Source organism: Myotis lucifugus, unplaced genomic scaffold (genome assembly GCF_000147115.1).
Source record: "Myotis lucifugus unplaced genomic scaffold, Myoluc2.0 scaffold_222, whole genome shotgun sequence".
Taxonomy (NCBI): Eukaryota; Metazoa; Chordata; class Mammalia; order Chiroptera; family Vespertilionidae; genus Myotis; species Myotis lucifugus.
In genome coordinates this window covers 710,165-726,236 of record NW_005871270.1, presented here as the reverse complement: position 1 = coordinate 726,236, position 16,072 = coordinate 710,165, and the positions used below count along the sequence as shown (strand labels likewise).

Genomic DNA, 16,072 nt, shown 5'->3' with positions numbered 1-16,072 from the left:
AAAACACATAACTGGTTCTCTATGATGAGAGCGTAAGGGTGCATCCTCCCAAGAGCAGCAGGAAGCCTGCCCCCAAAATCACATGTATAGCCAAGGCTATGCCACCTCACTCCTGATTCATAAGTTACTGTCACTCTTTGGCAAACATTCTCAAAGACTGGTTTTGCGAGTCCCGCTGATCCTAGGTAGCCTTTGACACTTAGCCATTGACTGATTCATACTGAGACCCAGATAGTAGTCCACTTCTTTCTGGTTGTCAACCCAGTGGCCTGGGGAAGACCAAAGAGGCCTTCACATGGAGCCTTCAAAAGAGAAAATAACTGCATTTCAGTGGCATTTCTCTCCTTGTGATGATGCCTTTAGCTGGTGTCCTGTCATTGCTTCTCTAAAAGTGAATAAGTTGAGAGTTTAAGGATTTTTGTTCCAAAATGACAGTATTGCATAACAGATGTTCTCATCTGTTATCAGATTAATCAAAGACATTAACTCTTTTTAGTAGAGATGTCCGTCTTTGCAGTGGAAAACACACAATTGGCCCACGTAAGAGAGAGACATGAAAGCATATACTGGACTAAGCAGTGCTGTTTTGAGACAAGGGAAGTGGACCGACTGCCGAAGACAATGCTGATGGAAAGACAGTCAAGTCCTAGGCTCAGCGTAGGGTCCTGTAGAAACTGCCTAATAGTATTTTCTTACATAGGACTGATGGACGGCGCTGGTCTTTGGCCTCTTTACCTTCTTCAGGCTATGGAACCAACACTCCTAGTTCTACTGTCTCAGTAAGTAGCCAAATTTGTGGCCGTACCTCCTTCACCCTTAGGTAATACTTCCCTACTGGTTATGGCTGTCTGTCCCTACAGCGTTGCAAAGCAGTTCTCAACTTTTCCTCCAAAGCCAGACACAAAGAAGCTGCTCAGGGATGAGGCTGAGTGGGGCAGAGGGCCACTGGCCCTTTATAGCCATAGCCAGATCCATTTAAAAATAAAAATGCATTTGGAAAGAATTAGCCAGCATGCTCTCTGGGCATCAGTTATTCCTGGTGGAATCAGAGAAGGGCTTGAGGATGGAGTTTTGCTTTGCTAATGAGGCTAGGCAGTGGGGCTCCTAAGCACAGTTCCCCTGTCCTCCCCACTTTATTTCTAGGTCTGCAACTAAGAGCAGGTAACCCCTTAGTGGTCCCAAGGCCTGGTAGACCCTCCTCCTTTTTCACCTTTTCCTTTCAAAAAAGAAGGAAAGGATAATTGTTACTTGATATTTAAATTTGATGTGTTTCAACAAAAAGCTGGGTCCTTCTCTAACATTTCTAATTATATTTCTTTTAGAGACGGTTTTAACCTAAAACACAACAAATGTCCTAATTGCTACTATGCACAATTGATCCTAAAATGAGTCTTTCTCATTAAGCAACTCTTAATTGAAGCCAGGATGGCAGGGTTGGCAGACTTTTTTTTGTAAAGGGCCAAATAGTAATTATTTTAGGCCACAGACTGGATGACCCTTTCCCCATGTCTTCCACCATTCTTCAGGTCTTCTCAGTTTGTCTATATTCATGAATCCCAAGTAGGTAAAAGGAGTATCATTTCCTCCCTTGATGTCAATATTATTCTTAAATTAATCCAAAGATCTCATTGGTCTCTTGGCAGCTGTTAAGCTTCAGATCTTTCCTTATTAAATACCCTTTCCCCCATAATCTTTTACTCAAACAGGTGTTTTTTAGACCCAAGTTAAGAGTCATATATATTAAATATGTATATATTCTGTTCACTAAATTTTAATAAACTAAACACATTGCTCTAGCTTATTTTATTGGGATACTTTACCAATTTTGCTTCATGTTAGCTGCAGTTGGGTGAGGATACTCTTTGCAATTTCTATCCAAATAATTTATAAAAATCTGGCCAAGACAGAACCCCGTGGAGACCTTTAACTGGCTGTTCACAACTTCATGTATTACAGCATTCCATGAGAGAAGTGTTCACTGTCAAAAGCTGCCCTTTTTGAGGAGGCATTTTATCAGAGAGAGTACCAGATGAGGAGGGAAGGCAGTCCCTAGTCATGTGGCCCCGTTCTCACAGTGCACCCCAAAAAATCTGATTTCTCACTTGGTATTGAGGTTTGCAGAGTTCTCTGTGGTTTTTACTCTAAATGGATTTAGATATTTCAACCCAAGATCCTCTATCAGTTGGAGAACAGAAATTGAGCCAGTGGTGTTAGACTTGCCTGGTCTCTTAGCCAGTCTTGTCAGTTAAAGGGGGAGTTCACTGATCCTGGGACTAAAGTGCAATGGCTCCATCTGTAGAATGCTTAGGGTAGCAGCTCCCTCTCTCAGTGGTCTATTGTCATTGACAATGGGCTCTTGTTTGCAGTCTCAGTCATTGGGCAATGTTTAGAATTTTTTTATTTTTATTTTTTTTAGAGAAAGGGAGGGAGGGAGGAAGAGAGAGGAGAGAGAAACATTGATTGGCTGGTTGCCTCCCAAATGCGCCCTGATGGGAATCAAACCTGCCACCTTTTGGTGTACAGGACAATGCTCCAGCCACACTGACCAGGGCCAGTGTTTAGAATTCTTACTTGTTTTCAGGTCAAGTCTAATCTTTTAGAAATCTAAAAGTAACCTAGACCTAAAAGTCATTTTCTCCCCTGATGGATATTTTTTGCCTACTGGTATCCCTAGAGCAGTGATGGCGAACCTATGACACGCGTGTCAAGAGGTGACACGCAAACTCATTTTTTTGGTTGATTTTTCTTTGTTAAGTGGCATTTAAATATATAAAATAAATATCAAAAATATAAGTCTTTGTTTTACTATGGTTACAAATATCAAAAAATTTCTATATGTGACACGGCACCAGAGTTAAGTTAGGGTTTTTCAAAATGCTGACACGCCGAGCTCAAAAGGTTCGCCATCGCTGCCCTAGAGTCTGGGCACAGCCTTCACAGCCTCAGCAAAGCCAATTGTCCTCTGGATAACATTGCTGAACCATTCCAAGGGCTCTCCCAAGGTTGTGGGAAGAAAACTTAAGGGGATATCATTTTTAGCCTGGACATACAAATTTCCTAAGCCAGAAAGACATGATTTATTATTTTACTTGCCATTCCAACTAGCCAAAAGCTTCATTGAGGGCAAAGGTTCCATGCAGAATAATCTGCTTTAAAAAAAAAAGTTTCGTTCTGCCTTTCTAATTTTATTTTTTATTATTGACAGTATTACAGATGTCCCCCAATTTCTCCCCACTTAGCCCCTCTCCTCCCAGTCCCTGCCCCACCCCATGCCTTCACCACACTATTGTCTGTGTCCACTAGTGAGGCATATATGTAATAAGTTCTTTGGTTAATCTCTTCCCGTCTACCTAAGATATTTTTAAAATTGATTTTTAGAGAGAGAAGGGAGAGACAGAGAGAGAAACATCAATTTATGTCCAACCAGCAGCCTTTTGGTGCAATCAACAAGCCACACTGGCCAGGACAGAAGAATCTGCTTTTGCCACCTAAAGAGGCCCTCTAGGTAGTTACAGTGCATGTCACATGATCATCTAGGTTCAAATCTGCAAGGCTTGGGAAGCACCCTAATGTCTTAGCTTTCTCAGGACTGAGGACCTGAAGGGGTTGAGATGATTGGGATCATGAACAGTAGAGCTGAAGGGAGCAATGAAAGAAGGCTTACTTTGGATTGACTTTGGGTTTACATTGACTGGGAAGTCCCTGACCTTTTTCAGTTCTTCTTCGTTCCTGGACTGCCCTTGACATGTCTTTAATGCTGTTTTTTAATCTTCCCCTCTAGTCATCATGCTCCTCGCAGGAAAAGCTGCACCAGTTGCCTTTCCAGCCTACAGCCGATGAGCTACATTTTTTGACGAAGCATTTCAGCACGGAGAGTGTACCAGATGAGGAGGGAAGGCAGTCCCCAGCCATGCGGCCCCGTTCTCGCAGCCTCAGGTGAGGGGTGCTCTACTCACTGAGTCCCAGAATCTGTGGAGCTCAGCTAGTTTGCCCAGCATAGGAGCCAGCAACCTTATTCTATGAAGGGCAAGAGAGTAAATCATTTAGGCTTTGCAGGCCAGACAATCTGTATGGCAGCTATTTAAATCTGCTTTCGTAGTATGAACTTATCCTCGGACATTATGAAAACTTTGTTTACAAAAACAGGCAGTGGGCCAGAATTGGTCTTTGGACCAGAGTTTGTCAACCCCTGGTTTAGCACATTCACAGACCAGTGTGAAGTGAAGCTCAAGCTTTTTTGGCTTTGGCTACAGCTCAATTCACCACCCCATGAGGTACCTGATGATGCTACCAAGTGGTCCACCTTTTACTCCCTTTAAAAGTAGCAGTAGAAATATACTTTAGAGTCCATTCAGTAAAAGGAGAGTGATGTCCATTCTGATGGTAACCTGGATGTAGATCCCAGAGATCATGGTTTATGAGCTAAGCCAGCTGAGAAAACACTGTGCTGAAGACACTGTGGCTGACTCAGGGAAGAAGCCCACTTCAGAAGCAGAGTTAAATGTTCGTCTGACTCTATCTCATTTCCCTGGATGACCTAAGCTCATCAAACTAAACCTTAACAGCTGACTTCTCTGTGAATTCCTTGGATTAATTGGCTCTTCTCAAAATTCCAGGTTAAGGAAAAGGTGTAAATTAAAATGAGCATGGCTTTTCAAAAATTTCTATTAAATTTATTGTGGTGACAGTTAATGAAATTATGTAGGTTTTAAGTATACAATTCTATAATACATCATCTGTATATTGTATTGTGTGAAAATAAACATGACTTTAATGACTGAGCTCAGCTTCCCAAGGTCTCTGGGAAATAACAGATTGGCTAACGTGTTCAGGGTGGGGCCCAGAGGAGCAGTGCCTCCCAGGAAGAGTCCGAGCAGGTAATAGTGGCACTTGAGCATTAGTGAGTGAGCTGAGCCAGACCACAGACTGGTTCAAGTTCAGGGATTGGTGCGGTTGGCTAGGACTGTAGTGCAAAAGATCAAAAATAGAAATTAGTGAATGTGGCGTGTAGATCCCAGTGCCTTTCTTTATCTCACACAGAGAAACACCAGAAACTTGGTGCTCTCCACAATCCACACAGAATAAAGGGTACCTTTTAGGCCATTTGAGATTGAGAGGACTATAGCGTCTCAGGGAAATACCTGCTGTGTTACTCTTAACCATTTGTACGCCATAAGTGTCCATAGATGCAAGCAGCGGACCTTTTTAAATTAAATTCAAAATATCGTGGCAGTAACTGGTTAAAATACTTGGTTATGTGCACCAATACAGCAGGCAGACCATGGCCCACTTCAGGGAAAAAAGGCATAAAGGAACAATGTTGAACCTAGCGCAGCTTGGATCACATGCCAGGGGCACCAAACTGGGCACTACCCAAATATCCATTCAATTGTGTGCCTCTACCTTTGAAATCCTTTAAGGGGATGTAACCACACATGGGCCAAAGGGGAAGATTTAGGTGACCCAGGCCTGTAATTTGCTGTAGACTGGATTGTCCTCATTCATCCCCCAGGTCAGAGCCATTGTTAGCCCTATTGGCTGCAGCTTGTTTGGAAGAAGATATAGGTATACGCTGTCTTCCTCTGGTTGTTTTGGTGGTGGTGTGGTTTTATTTGATTCCTAGAACATGCTGGGTATACCTGATTTCACTGGCCAAAGTGAAGAAGACCCAGAGAGTCCTGTTCTGGGGGAGGCCACCCTAGGAAAGCCACCAGTAGACTCAGGATTGGTCTCCTCCTTTGCAGGGCTTTTCAGGCCCTGGCAGAGGTCTTGTAAAAGCCAGTCTTCTTACAGGAAGGTAGTCTAGCTCCAGATGGTATCATTTTTAGCTGAACAAGGTGTACTAGCAACTTCAGGATTAAGGAAGGCTCTAGAACTCGGCAATCATTAAGGTGGGAGTGTGTGGGTATTGGGGATAGTGGGAGGGCAGGGTTCTGGGGATGACCATCTTTTTTCTCAAAAGTTCCATGACACTAAAGTAACACAATTGTTTCTTTCTTATTTAGTCCTGGACGGTCCCCAGTTTCCTTTGACAGTGAAATAATAATGATGAATCATGTATACAAAGAAAGATTCCCCAAGGTAAGGATCCATTTTAAAGGAGACTGGTGATGCCTCTGAGGATGGCTGCCTACAGCCAGCCCCAATGGAAAGATGATGGTGAGGGATGGAGTGCTGTCTCCAGAGGTATTGAGAAGAAGAGCAGAAAGGCACCAGGAGGAGTAGGATACCAGACTGCTCGGGAAGAGGAAGGCACAGAGGTCTATGAGCTTAGGAAACACCTTTGTTCATGCAGATTTCATAGCAGCCCCTCATTGCCGGGCACCAGAGAGTGCACAGACAGGTGTGCTGGAAGGGGGAAGTTGGCCAGAGGGAGCAGGAATGTGGGAGATCTCAGAGTTGCTTACTCAGATTTGCACTTGTATTTTCAAGTAGAAAAATGTTAAGGGAGGAAAGTTGGTTATTATCCTGAGATAGTTGAGAAATGGTCTTCACAACTCTGCATTGGCCATAAACCTCCCTGTATGTGGAACTAGAACGTTGCTTCCCATTTGCATTTCTTTTTGAACACCACATGCCTATACACTCTGACCTGGCCTTCTAATGAGGAGACCTCTTCTAATGAGACCAGGGCACTGATGTAGGCTCCTGGGCCATGACGGTGGGGAGCGGGTGTCCTCAGCCTCCTTCATCCTCTTTTTAGACCTTCCTGGGTCTACCTGTTTGTCTGTATCTAGGGTCTGCAGTGTGTGGTTCCCCGCTCCTCTAGAAAGTGTCCTTTTCTAGACTCGGGTACAATCTCCTGGACACACATGGTGGCCTAGGGAAAAGGCGTGAAGCCCCTGTGCTTTCCCTCTTGACGTACACAGGGAGCACTCATAGGGAGTTTATGAAAATTAATGAACATTCTTTCCCATCTGTGCCCAGGACATATTGAGCACCCAGTAAGTGTTAGCTATTGCTTCTCTGCTGCTCTGTGCCCTATAGTCTATGTTGTCTAGCTTTGGAGAATAAGAGCAAAGAAGAGGGGCAAAATGAACAGGTAGGAAATCGTTTTGCTATGCTTGGTCCTTTCTAAAGAAGTTTGGGAGTGTGTAGTGTTAGAAATGCTTCTCATGTTTCCTCCTCATATATTTCGGTGTTGTGTTGTCATTCTAGCGTTGCATGTTTGTGTTTCATGTGCATGTCTCCGAGTCAGTCATGTAAGATGAACTGTTTTGTTAGAGAAAATGTGTTAAAATTCCTTCCCATTTTTTTCTCCCCTCCTCCCTCCCCTCCCTCCCCACTTCTTTTTACTTTCTCTCCACACACATAACTACATATATATATTATATGTGTATATATACTTATATATGTGTTTACACACACACCCCTAAACACACACTGGAAATCAGAAATTGCCATCTGGTGGCAAAGGAACAAAGGCCAAGTCCTAGATAGGCAGCTAGAAGCTTGTTAACTGATGTGTATTTGTCATTTTGACATGACTGTGCAAGGTCCCCAAGAGGCTTCTGAGCCAGAATCCCATTCTGTTCTGCTGGGAATCTGTCTGTGAGCAGGCTCACTCATTCAGTAAATTCTCTGAACATCTGCTTGGCTCAGCTGGGTCCTAAGATCAAGTGATAAATCAAACTTTCTCTGACTTGAAGGAGTTCCCAATTCAGAAGAAGGTTTAGAAACCATCAAAGTCCAGTCACTAAATTTATATAGTTGAGAGGTCCTGTGGAAGCACAAAGGAAAGGAAACCTTAGTTTGCCTGAAGGAATAAGAAACTTCCCAGAGGAGAGATGATGCTTGCAATGAGATTAGAAGGAGTAATAGCAGTTTGCCAGGCAGGGTGAAAAAGCTACACACAGGGAACAGCATAAGCAGACAGAGGCATGAAACAGCAAAATAAAGGAAGAGGACAGTAAGCAATGCAGTGTCCTTAGAACAAAAGAGCATGCCCACCAAGGAGTGGGGGGAGATGGACAAGGTCAGGTGAGAGAAGAACTTGATCATAATGTTTTGACTTGACTTGAAGGTGACGTTCCTCCAGTCATCAGGTGCCCCAAATACAACATCAGGAAACCAGGATCACATAGACTATTACGGGGTCCTTCAGGCTTAACTCCAGCTGAGCTAGAATTAGAAGAGAAGTGTCACTTTTCCTATTTTTATTCCCAGGCCACTGCACAGATGGAAGAGCGCCTAGCAGAGTTCATTTCCTCCAACACTCCAGACAGCGTGTTGCCCTTAGCAGATGGAGCCTTGAGCTTTATTCATCACCAAGTGATTGAGATGGCCCGAGACTGCCTGGATAAATCTCGGAGTGGCCTCATTACATCACAGTACTTCTACGAACTTCAAGAGAATTTAGAGAAACTTCTGCAAGATGTGAGTGTCCTTGTGCTGGAACTCTGGTGAACCGTCCATGTGGTAGTGGATTAGGCGTCCCAAGCGAAGGTTAAGGCCTGAATGGGTTCTCAGTCTTCTCAGCCTGCTTGCCACCTCCTTGCTAGTGTGCAGGGCCCACCTCCAAGTGTGGTGCTGATGGACTCAGGTTCCTCCTCTGTCCCCTGCATTACTGAGGAAGCCTTTTGGTATCAGAAGATCTCAGTGTCCTTTCTTTTTCTAATTCCCATTACTCTGCCCAAGACTCCAACATTGGTAGTTTTCATAAGTATTTGACTAGGAGATTTTGTAACTCAAAGACAAAAAGCAGCCCAGATGGCTATAGGCAGCTCTCTTCTAGTAGAAATACTGGTGTAAGTAGAGCCTTCAGACTTTCTCCTTAGCCAAGGGAAAGCAGGCCCAAGGCTCACACTGTTGGTGTATCTATTTGCTGACATTCTGCTTGCCTGGTGAGAAGTTCTTTAGTGGAGACTTAAGTGTTTAGAGACCTGATCTTCTCTAGTGTGAAGTCGGGGGGGTGGGAGGGGGGGACCTAAAGTAATTCAGAGGTGGTCAAGACCAGAGGAGACACTGAGTTCTTAACCACTGCTCTATGTTTGCTTTCCTATCGCCTCTCAATAAGGTGGGCAGGTGCCTTCCCACCCAGTTCACAGTTGCCCCATATTACACCATTCGTACAGTTTCAGCGAGAGATGTGCCTGTGTCCTCTGGGCTCTTCATGTCAGTACAGTATTTCCCAGTCTAGACCCCATGACCTTGCTCTGGTGTAGTACCAACTGAGCTAAGAACCCAGGAATAAAGATCAAACAGGACTTCAGTGTATTAGTCTAGAAATTAGGAGCAGGGAATTTTTTTAAATGTAGGAAACAGTTGAATCTAGAGAAAGGATGACTAAAAATGATCATGATTATTGCTGTCAAATATTGGAAGATTTCTCACATATAAGAGGTAGCACATTATTCTCTGTCCCCTAAAGACATACTAGCCCAGCCCTAGCTGGTTTGGTTCAGTGGATAGAGTGTCGGCCTGCAGACTGAAGGGTCCCAGGCTCGATTCTGACCAGGGGCACATGCCTAGGTTGCGGGCTCGATCCCCAGCAGGGGGCGTGCAAGAGGCAGCTGATCAATGATTCTCTCTCATCATTGATGTTTCTATCTCTCCTTCTCCCTTCCTCTCTAAAATCAATAAAAATATTTTTTTAAAAAAAAAATAAGATGTACTAGCCCAGTGAGCAAGAGTTATAGTGAGAAAGGTTCTGATTTAATAGATGAGGAAGTACTTCCTTCTACAAAAATATTTTTTCCTGATTTCAAAAGAATACTTAAATTTAAGATTGTATAAATATGACCTTAGAAAACCATTGGCAGCTATTTGTTTATGTTCAAGAATAACTTTCTAACAGTTCTCCAGTAGTAGATAGGAGTCAGGGATTTGAGGCATCAGGTAAAGGATCAACTTAGCGTGACTTCCAAGGTTGCTTGTACATCTATGGTTGATCTGACATGCTACAGTCAGAGCCCTGCCCAAAACCTTCGGGCATTTTCTCAGACTCATTGCCCTGGGGCGTTGGTTTTTTTGTGCAGTAGGAAGAGCCCTAAAACTGGAGCTAGTGCATCATCTGTTCCCTAATGTGCTGGACCCTGAGAATGCAGAAAAAGTTTTGTGCAGGTTCTAGAAGGAATTTGCTGGTGACAGGGGTTATAGACCCATCAACACGTACTTACAGTAAAAATAACAGCTATAATTTATTGAATGTACTGTGTGCCAGCCGCTACATTGAGTGTTCCATGGAATTATCTCACTTGTGTTTATGGTAATAAGTGTGATTGGTGAACACTAAATAAAGGTCAGTTCTGCCCTGGCCGGCTTGGCTCAGTGGATAGAGCGTCAGCCTGCGGACTGAGGGGTCCCGGGTTCGATTCCGGCTGGGGGCACATGCCTGGGTTGTGGGCTCCATCCCCAGTGGGGGGGTGTGCAGGAGGGCAGCCAATCAATGATTCTCTCTCATCATTGATGTTTCTATCTCTCTCTCCTCCCTTCCTCTCTGAAATCAATAAAGATAAATAAATAAATAAATAAATAAATAAATGCCAAAACCGGTTTGGCTCAGTGGATAGAGCGTCGGCCTGCGGACTGAAAGGTCCCAGGTTCGATTCCGGTCAAGGGCATGTACCTGGGTTGCGGGCACATCCCCCGTGGGAGATGTGCAGGAGGCAGCTGATCAATGTTTCTCTCTCATCGATGTTTCTAGCTCTCTATCTCTCTCCCTTCCTCTCTGTAGAAAATCAATAAAATATATTTAAAAAAATAAATAAATAAATAAATAAATAAAGGTCAGTTCTGAGCACAGAGGAGGTTGTAGTGACGCTACATGGAGAGTTCAGGAAGAGTTGAATCTTGACGATTAAGTAGGAGTTCATTATAAACAACCTCTCAGAGGTGTAAAGGAACTTGGTACATTCCAGGAACTGCAGATAAAGTAGTCTGGCATGACTAAAGTGAAGGGTACCTGCAGGGCAGAGTTGTGGAAGAATTTGAAAAGTTAGACCTGGGGTAGCAAGGCGGCAGCCTTGTGAGGAGCTTAGAGTTTAACATAAAGGCAATGGGGAATCACTGGTTTTAAATTGAAAAGTGACATGATAAGATTTAGATTTAAAATAATAAAAATTATCATTTATAGAACACTTAATACATGCTGGACACTACATTATCTCCATTATTCAACTTAATCTTCACAACAGTACTGTAAGGAGAGGACTATTATTATTCTCTAAATCTACAGATGAGGAAACTAAAGCTTTAAGGGGTTAAGTAGCAGAGCTAGACCACAAACCCAGGTTTGTAATATTCCAGAGCTTAAGGTCATAGATTTTCATACACTTAGTTAACAAACATTGACTAACACCTGCTATGTAAGAAGCACTATGGTAGGCTTAGCATTTGAGGGAAGAAAAAAGACAGCCTCTCTATTCATAAGACCCTACAGTATAGCTGTAGAGCAAGCATGTCAAACTTGAGGCCCGTGGGCCGCATGTGGCCCACAACAAATATTTTTGCAGCCCAGCCAATATAACAGTATGTAAGAAAAGTTTTAAAAATTTTTTCATAACTTAATTTTTACAATATCCTGTTATACATAATCCTATATAATAAAAGGGTAATATGCAAATTGACCCTAACAGCAGAATGACTGGGAATGACTGGTCACTATGACACACACTGACCACCAGGGGGCAGACGCTCAATGCAGGAGCTGCCCCCTGGTGGTCAGTGTGCTCCCACAGAGGGGAGCTCTGCTCAGCCACAAGCCAGGCTGACGGCTGCCAGCACAGCGGTGGTGGCGAGAGCCTCTCCCACCTCCTCAGCAGCGCTAAGGATGTCCGACTGCAGCTTAGGCCTGCTCCCTGCTGGCAAGTGGACATCCCCCGAGGGCTCCCAGGCTGCCAGAGGGATGTCTGACTACCAGCTTAGGCCCAATCCCCTAGGGAGCGGGCCTAAGCCAGCAGGTGGACATCCCCCGAGGGGTCCCAGACTGCGAGAGGGCACAGGCCGGGCTGAGGGACCCCCCCAAGTGCACAAATTTTTGTGTACTGGGCCTCTAGTTACTAATAACGAACTACAACGTTCACTCATGACTGATTACTGTAATTGTGTTGCAGTCATTTCCCTTATGTGCAGGCGCACCATTTCTATCCACTAATACTAGCAGCGAATATTTTAGCAGCCAATTGCCACATCATTAGTCTTGTATTGACTTGTTTGGTATGCGCAAAAGGAAATATTTCGCTTTTGGAGAACAAGAAAAATAGGTTTATTTGTGTTACGCTTATTAATTTGTGTAGTTATTCAGTGTCTGGTAAATTAATGTTCAAGAAAAAGTATTAATTTTTACTAAAATGTTCTATTTTATGTTAACGATTACTCATTTATTTCAGCCCTTTTTATTCAGCATGTCTCTATCGAAATGAACCTACATTTCTATGAAAATTGAAGCTTTTGTTTTTTTGCGGCCCACATAAACTTAAACCTTGTTTATTTGGCCCGTGTTAGCCTTTGAATTTGACATGCTTGCTGTAGAGACACATTAATTATAGATAACATGATAGTACCATGTGGTATGAGCAAACAGCTGGGAGAACATAGAAAAGAAAGCAGTTACTTCTGTTTTTTTGTGCTGGGAAGGGGATTGGCAGGACAGGGGACTTGGAAGAAGCTTCATAGAGTTGACATTTGGGCTAACTCTTCAAAGAATAAACAAGATTTCACCAAGTGCTAGGCCTCTCTTTTCATTGCACAACCAATATTTTTCAAATAGTCCTCATTTTTCTTCCTTACAACCCATTAACTGCTAAATCTTCTACCTTCTACTTGCCTTTCCCACCATTCCACTAAAACTGTCTCAAGCAAAAGTTACCAAGGAACTAATTGGCCAATTGCCAAATCCTATGACCTCTTCAGGCCTCATCTTTCTTCGCCTCTCTACAGAACTTTATGCTGTGACTACCTCTCCTTAATCTTTTCCTCCTGGTTGCCATGACTCTGTTCTCTCCAGTCTTGCTGCCACTTCACAAGTTCCTTTTCTGCCTATCTCTTAAATGCTGATGTTCCACAGGGCACTATCCTGAGCATCCATTCTCCTCCTTCTCCTTTCTTCTTCTCACTCTCCCACTCCATGTCTTCTGTTGTCACCCACATGCCGAGGACTCCCACCTGAGGCCGCTTCCCTCCCTCTTCTCCTGAGCTCCAGATCAGTGTCCCCACTGACTACGGGATTCCTCCACTTTGACTTTCCAGGTTGGTTAGTATTCAGTTGCAAGTAACAGAAAGCCAATTCAGTATTTGAAGCAGGAAAGGGAAACTAATTATAAAAGGGGTGGGTCTTGGAGAATTGAAGACTGAAATGCAGCTAGGCCTTAGGAAGGGACAGAACTACAAACCAGAACCTCTGAACTCCCAGGAAGCATCCCTCCTCTCTCATCTCTGGTTTTCTCTGTGTGTCTATTCTCTTCTCTTTGGTAGACATGGCCTACCCTTTTCACCCAAGAGTAGATTGCATAGTTCTGCCACACTAATAGTAACAGTTGTCTTTCCATTTTTAAATTCCTAGGAAACTAATCTACGTTGGCCAGCTATTGGATGTGGAGGGGGAGGTGAAACCACATAATACAAATGTGGCTTTTAGAAGGCAGAAAAGTTTCCATAAGAAAGAGAAAGGCTCCTGGGCTGAGCAAAAATCCAAGAAAGTACCTGTTAGAGGCAGTGCAAACTCTGCGAGTCCAAAACAGAACTTAATTTTTCACCTGCCTGCTGCTTCTCTAAAACCAAATGTCATTAATATATTCTCTACCTATCCTCACCAAACTGCTTATCTTCTTATATTTTGTATTTCATTGATGAGTTCACTAAAATTTCTCTAAAATTGTAATTTCAGTTACTGTCTGTTCCTGCTCATCCACTCTCAAGTCTACTCAGTCATCTACCTCTAAAATGATAGATGAAATGGCCCCAACCTGTCCATTTCTCTCCATTTTTACTGCCTGGATTTATGCCTTTCTCATCTGCATTATTAGTTTGTTAATGCATTTTCCTGCTTTCAAGTTTTCCCACTTTAGTGCGTCATTCACAATCTAGGCAGAATGGCCTTTCTAAAATATCTATCTGGCCCAGGCAGTGTGGCTCAGTGGTTGAGTGTCGACCTATGAACCCAGAGATCACAGTTTGATTCCCGGTCAGGGCACATGCCCAGGTTGCAGGCTCGATCCCCAGTGTGGGGTGTGCAGGAGGCAGCTAATCAGTGAATCTCTCTCATCATTAATGTTTCTGTCTCTCTCTCCCTCTCCCTTCCTCTCTGAAATCAATAAAAAAATATATTTTTAAAAAATAATAAAACACCTATCTGGCCCTGGCTGGTGTGGCTAGAGTGTTGGCCCATGCATCAAAGAGTCACAGGTTCAATTTCCAGTCAAGGACACATACCTGGGTTCCAGGTTCGATCCCTGGCCCGGTCAGGGTGCATGCGGGAGACAGCCAATCAATGTGTTTTTCTCATATGGGTGATTCTCTCCCCCCACCTCCCTCCCTTCCACTCTAAAAATCAGTGGGGAAAAATATCCAAATTATAATTAAAAAATAAATAAAACACCTATCTGGTCCCATCAGTCTCCTGCTTGGAAGTCTCTCTATTCCTGACAGTCTGGGGTGGGAAGTGAACATTAGTGAAGGCTCCATTGAGAGTAGCCCCTTAACCTCTAGAGTGCCGGGGAGCGTGATCGCGCTCCTCCTGTCTTTCGCCAAAAGTGCTGGGAGCGCTATCGCGCTCCTCCTGCAGTGTCACTATTAGATGCTAGTAGTTCATTCATGTATTCAAAGTCAACATTAATTTTATTTTCACATTATATGTTTTGTTCAAATTTTTTTTAGTATTTTATAATACAATCAGCAAACAATATATGTCAAAGATGAAAACAAATGTAGTAAAGGTTTCCTTAAGTTTTTGAATATATAACTTCATTTACTTGTGATTCATAATTTTTTTCCTAAACTGCTGTAAAATCAGCAAAAATGCCTTGGCAATTTTAGCATAGTTCCTAGGATATTGGTTGGCACTCAGAGGGTTAAACTGGCGTCTGGAGGGTAAGTGAAGCTTGTTGGTAGAGGAGCAGGTAAAGCAGTGTGTCTGTGTGACGTAGGATTCACTAGGATTCTAAAGCTCACGTGGTTCCAATTAGCAGCCTGTTCCCTCTCCCAGCCCACATGCCTTCACTGGTTCTTCACTTTGCAGAGCTCTCCATACCACCATATTGTTTCTCCCTGTATATAGCTCTGCCCAGCCCGGTCCTGCTTAGCTCAACCACACTGGGCCAGTGGCTTGCTTAAGCAACCTTTGTCTTCTCTATAGGCTCATGAGCGCTCAGAGAGTTCAGAAGTGGCTTTTGTGATGCAGCTGGTGAAAAAGCTGATGATTGTCATTGCCCGCCCAGCTCGCCTCCTGGAATGCCTGGTGAGTGGACTGGGAAAGGTTAGTGGGGATTGGAGAGGTGGGAGTGAGGCTATGGAGGAATATTCTGCTATCAGCAAAACTAGTGGCACCCACTGCCATTTCTGCTGCTGAAGTCCTTATTTAAACATGATATGCAAGCAGTGGGGGGCCAAACGAGTTCTTGTGAGAATAACTAGATGGTCCTGAGGGGTGTGGCCGGGAGAGGTACTAGTCTGGCCCATCCCCACACTGGACAGGCCCTGAGTAAGTGGGGGCCTGAGGGCTGAGGAGCACAGACCAGTTTTGTTTGCACAAGTTGAGTCCTGCATTTAATCATTTGATGCTTTACTGAGCACCTTCATGCTAGAAACTGGAGGTACAGATATAAATCCAGCAGAGTCCCTGACCCTGAGAGGCTTCCTCTGGAGTGCAGTTAGACTTAGTCTTTTAGTGCCTTAGGGTAAGGCCTGGAGACATGTAAGTAATGATTATGGTACCACAAGAAATGTTGCAGCTGAGGTGAGCAAGGGGCACAGCAGGAACATGGGGAAGAGGTGCTCCCGTCCTCCTGGGGATGGGCAGTCAGTGGAAGCTCCCTGGGCGGCATGAAGCTTATTCAGCAACTTGAATAGGATGGCGCTGGCCAGGTAAGGGGCATGGGCACCCTGTGTGTTTGAAGAATTGGTTAGGGATTAACCT

General features: G+C 43.9%; 1 protein-coding gene across 5 annotated transcripts in view; it reads left to right on the top strand.

Annotated features, from left to right (window-relative positions):
• The window catches only part of MAST2 (microtubule associated serine/threonine kinase 2), a 133,386-nt gene that overhangs the window by 102,417 nt on the left and 14,897 nt on the right, over positions 1–16,072 (top strand). For all 5 annotated transcript variants that reach the window (XM_023761883.1, XM_023761882.1, XM_023761880.1 and 2 more), the window contains 5 exons: positions 701–779; positions 3,782–3,936; positions 6,006–6,081; positions 8,167–8,376; positions 15,293–15,394. In XM_023761883.1, coding sequence (XP_023617651.1) covers positions 701–779; positions 3,782–3,936; positions 6,006–6,081; positions 8,167–8,376; positions 15,293–15,394 — 622 coding nt within the window. The remainder of the gene's footprint in view (positions 1–700; positions 780–3,781; positions 3,937–6,005; positions 6,082–8,166; positions 8,377–15,292; positions 15,395–16,072) is intronic.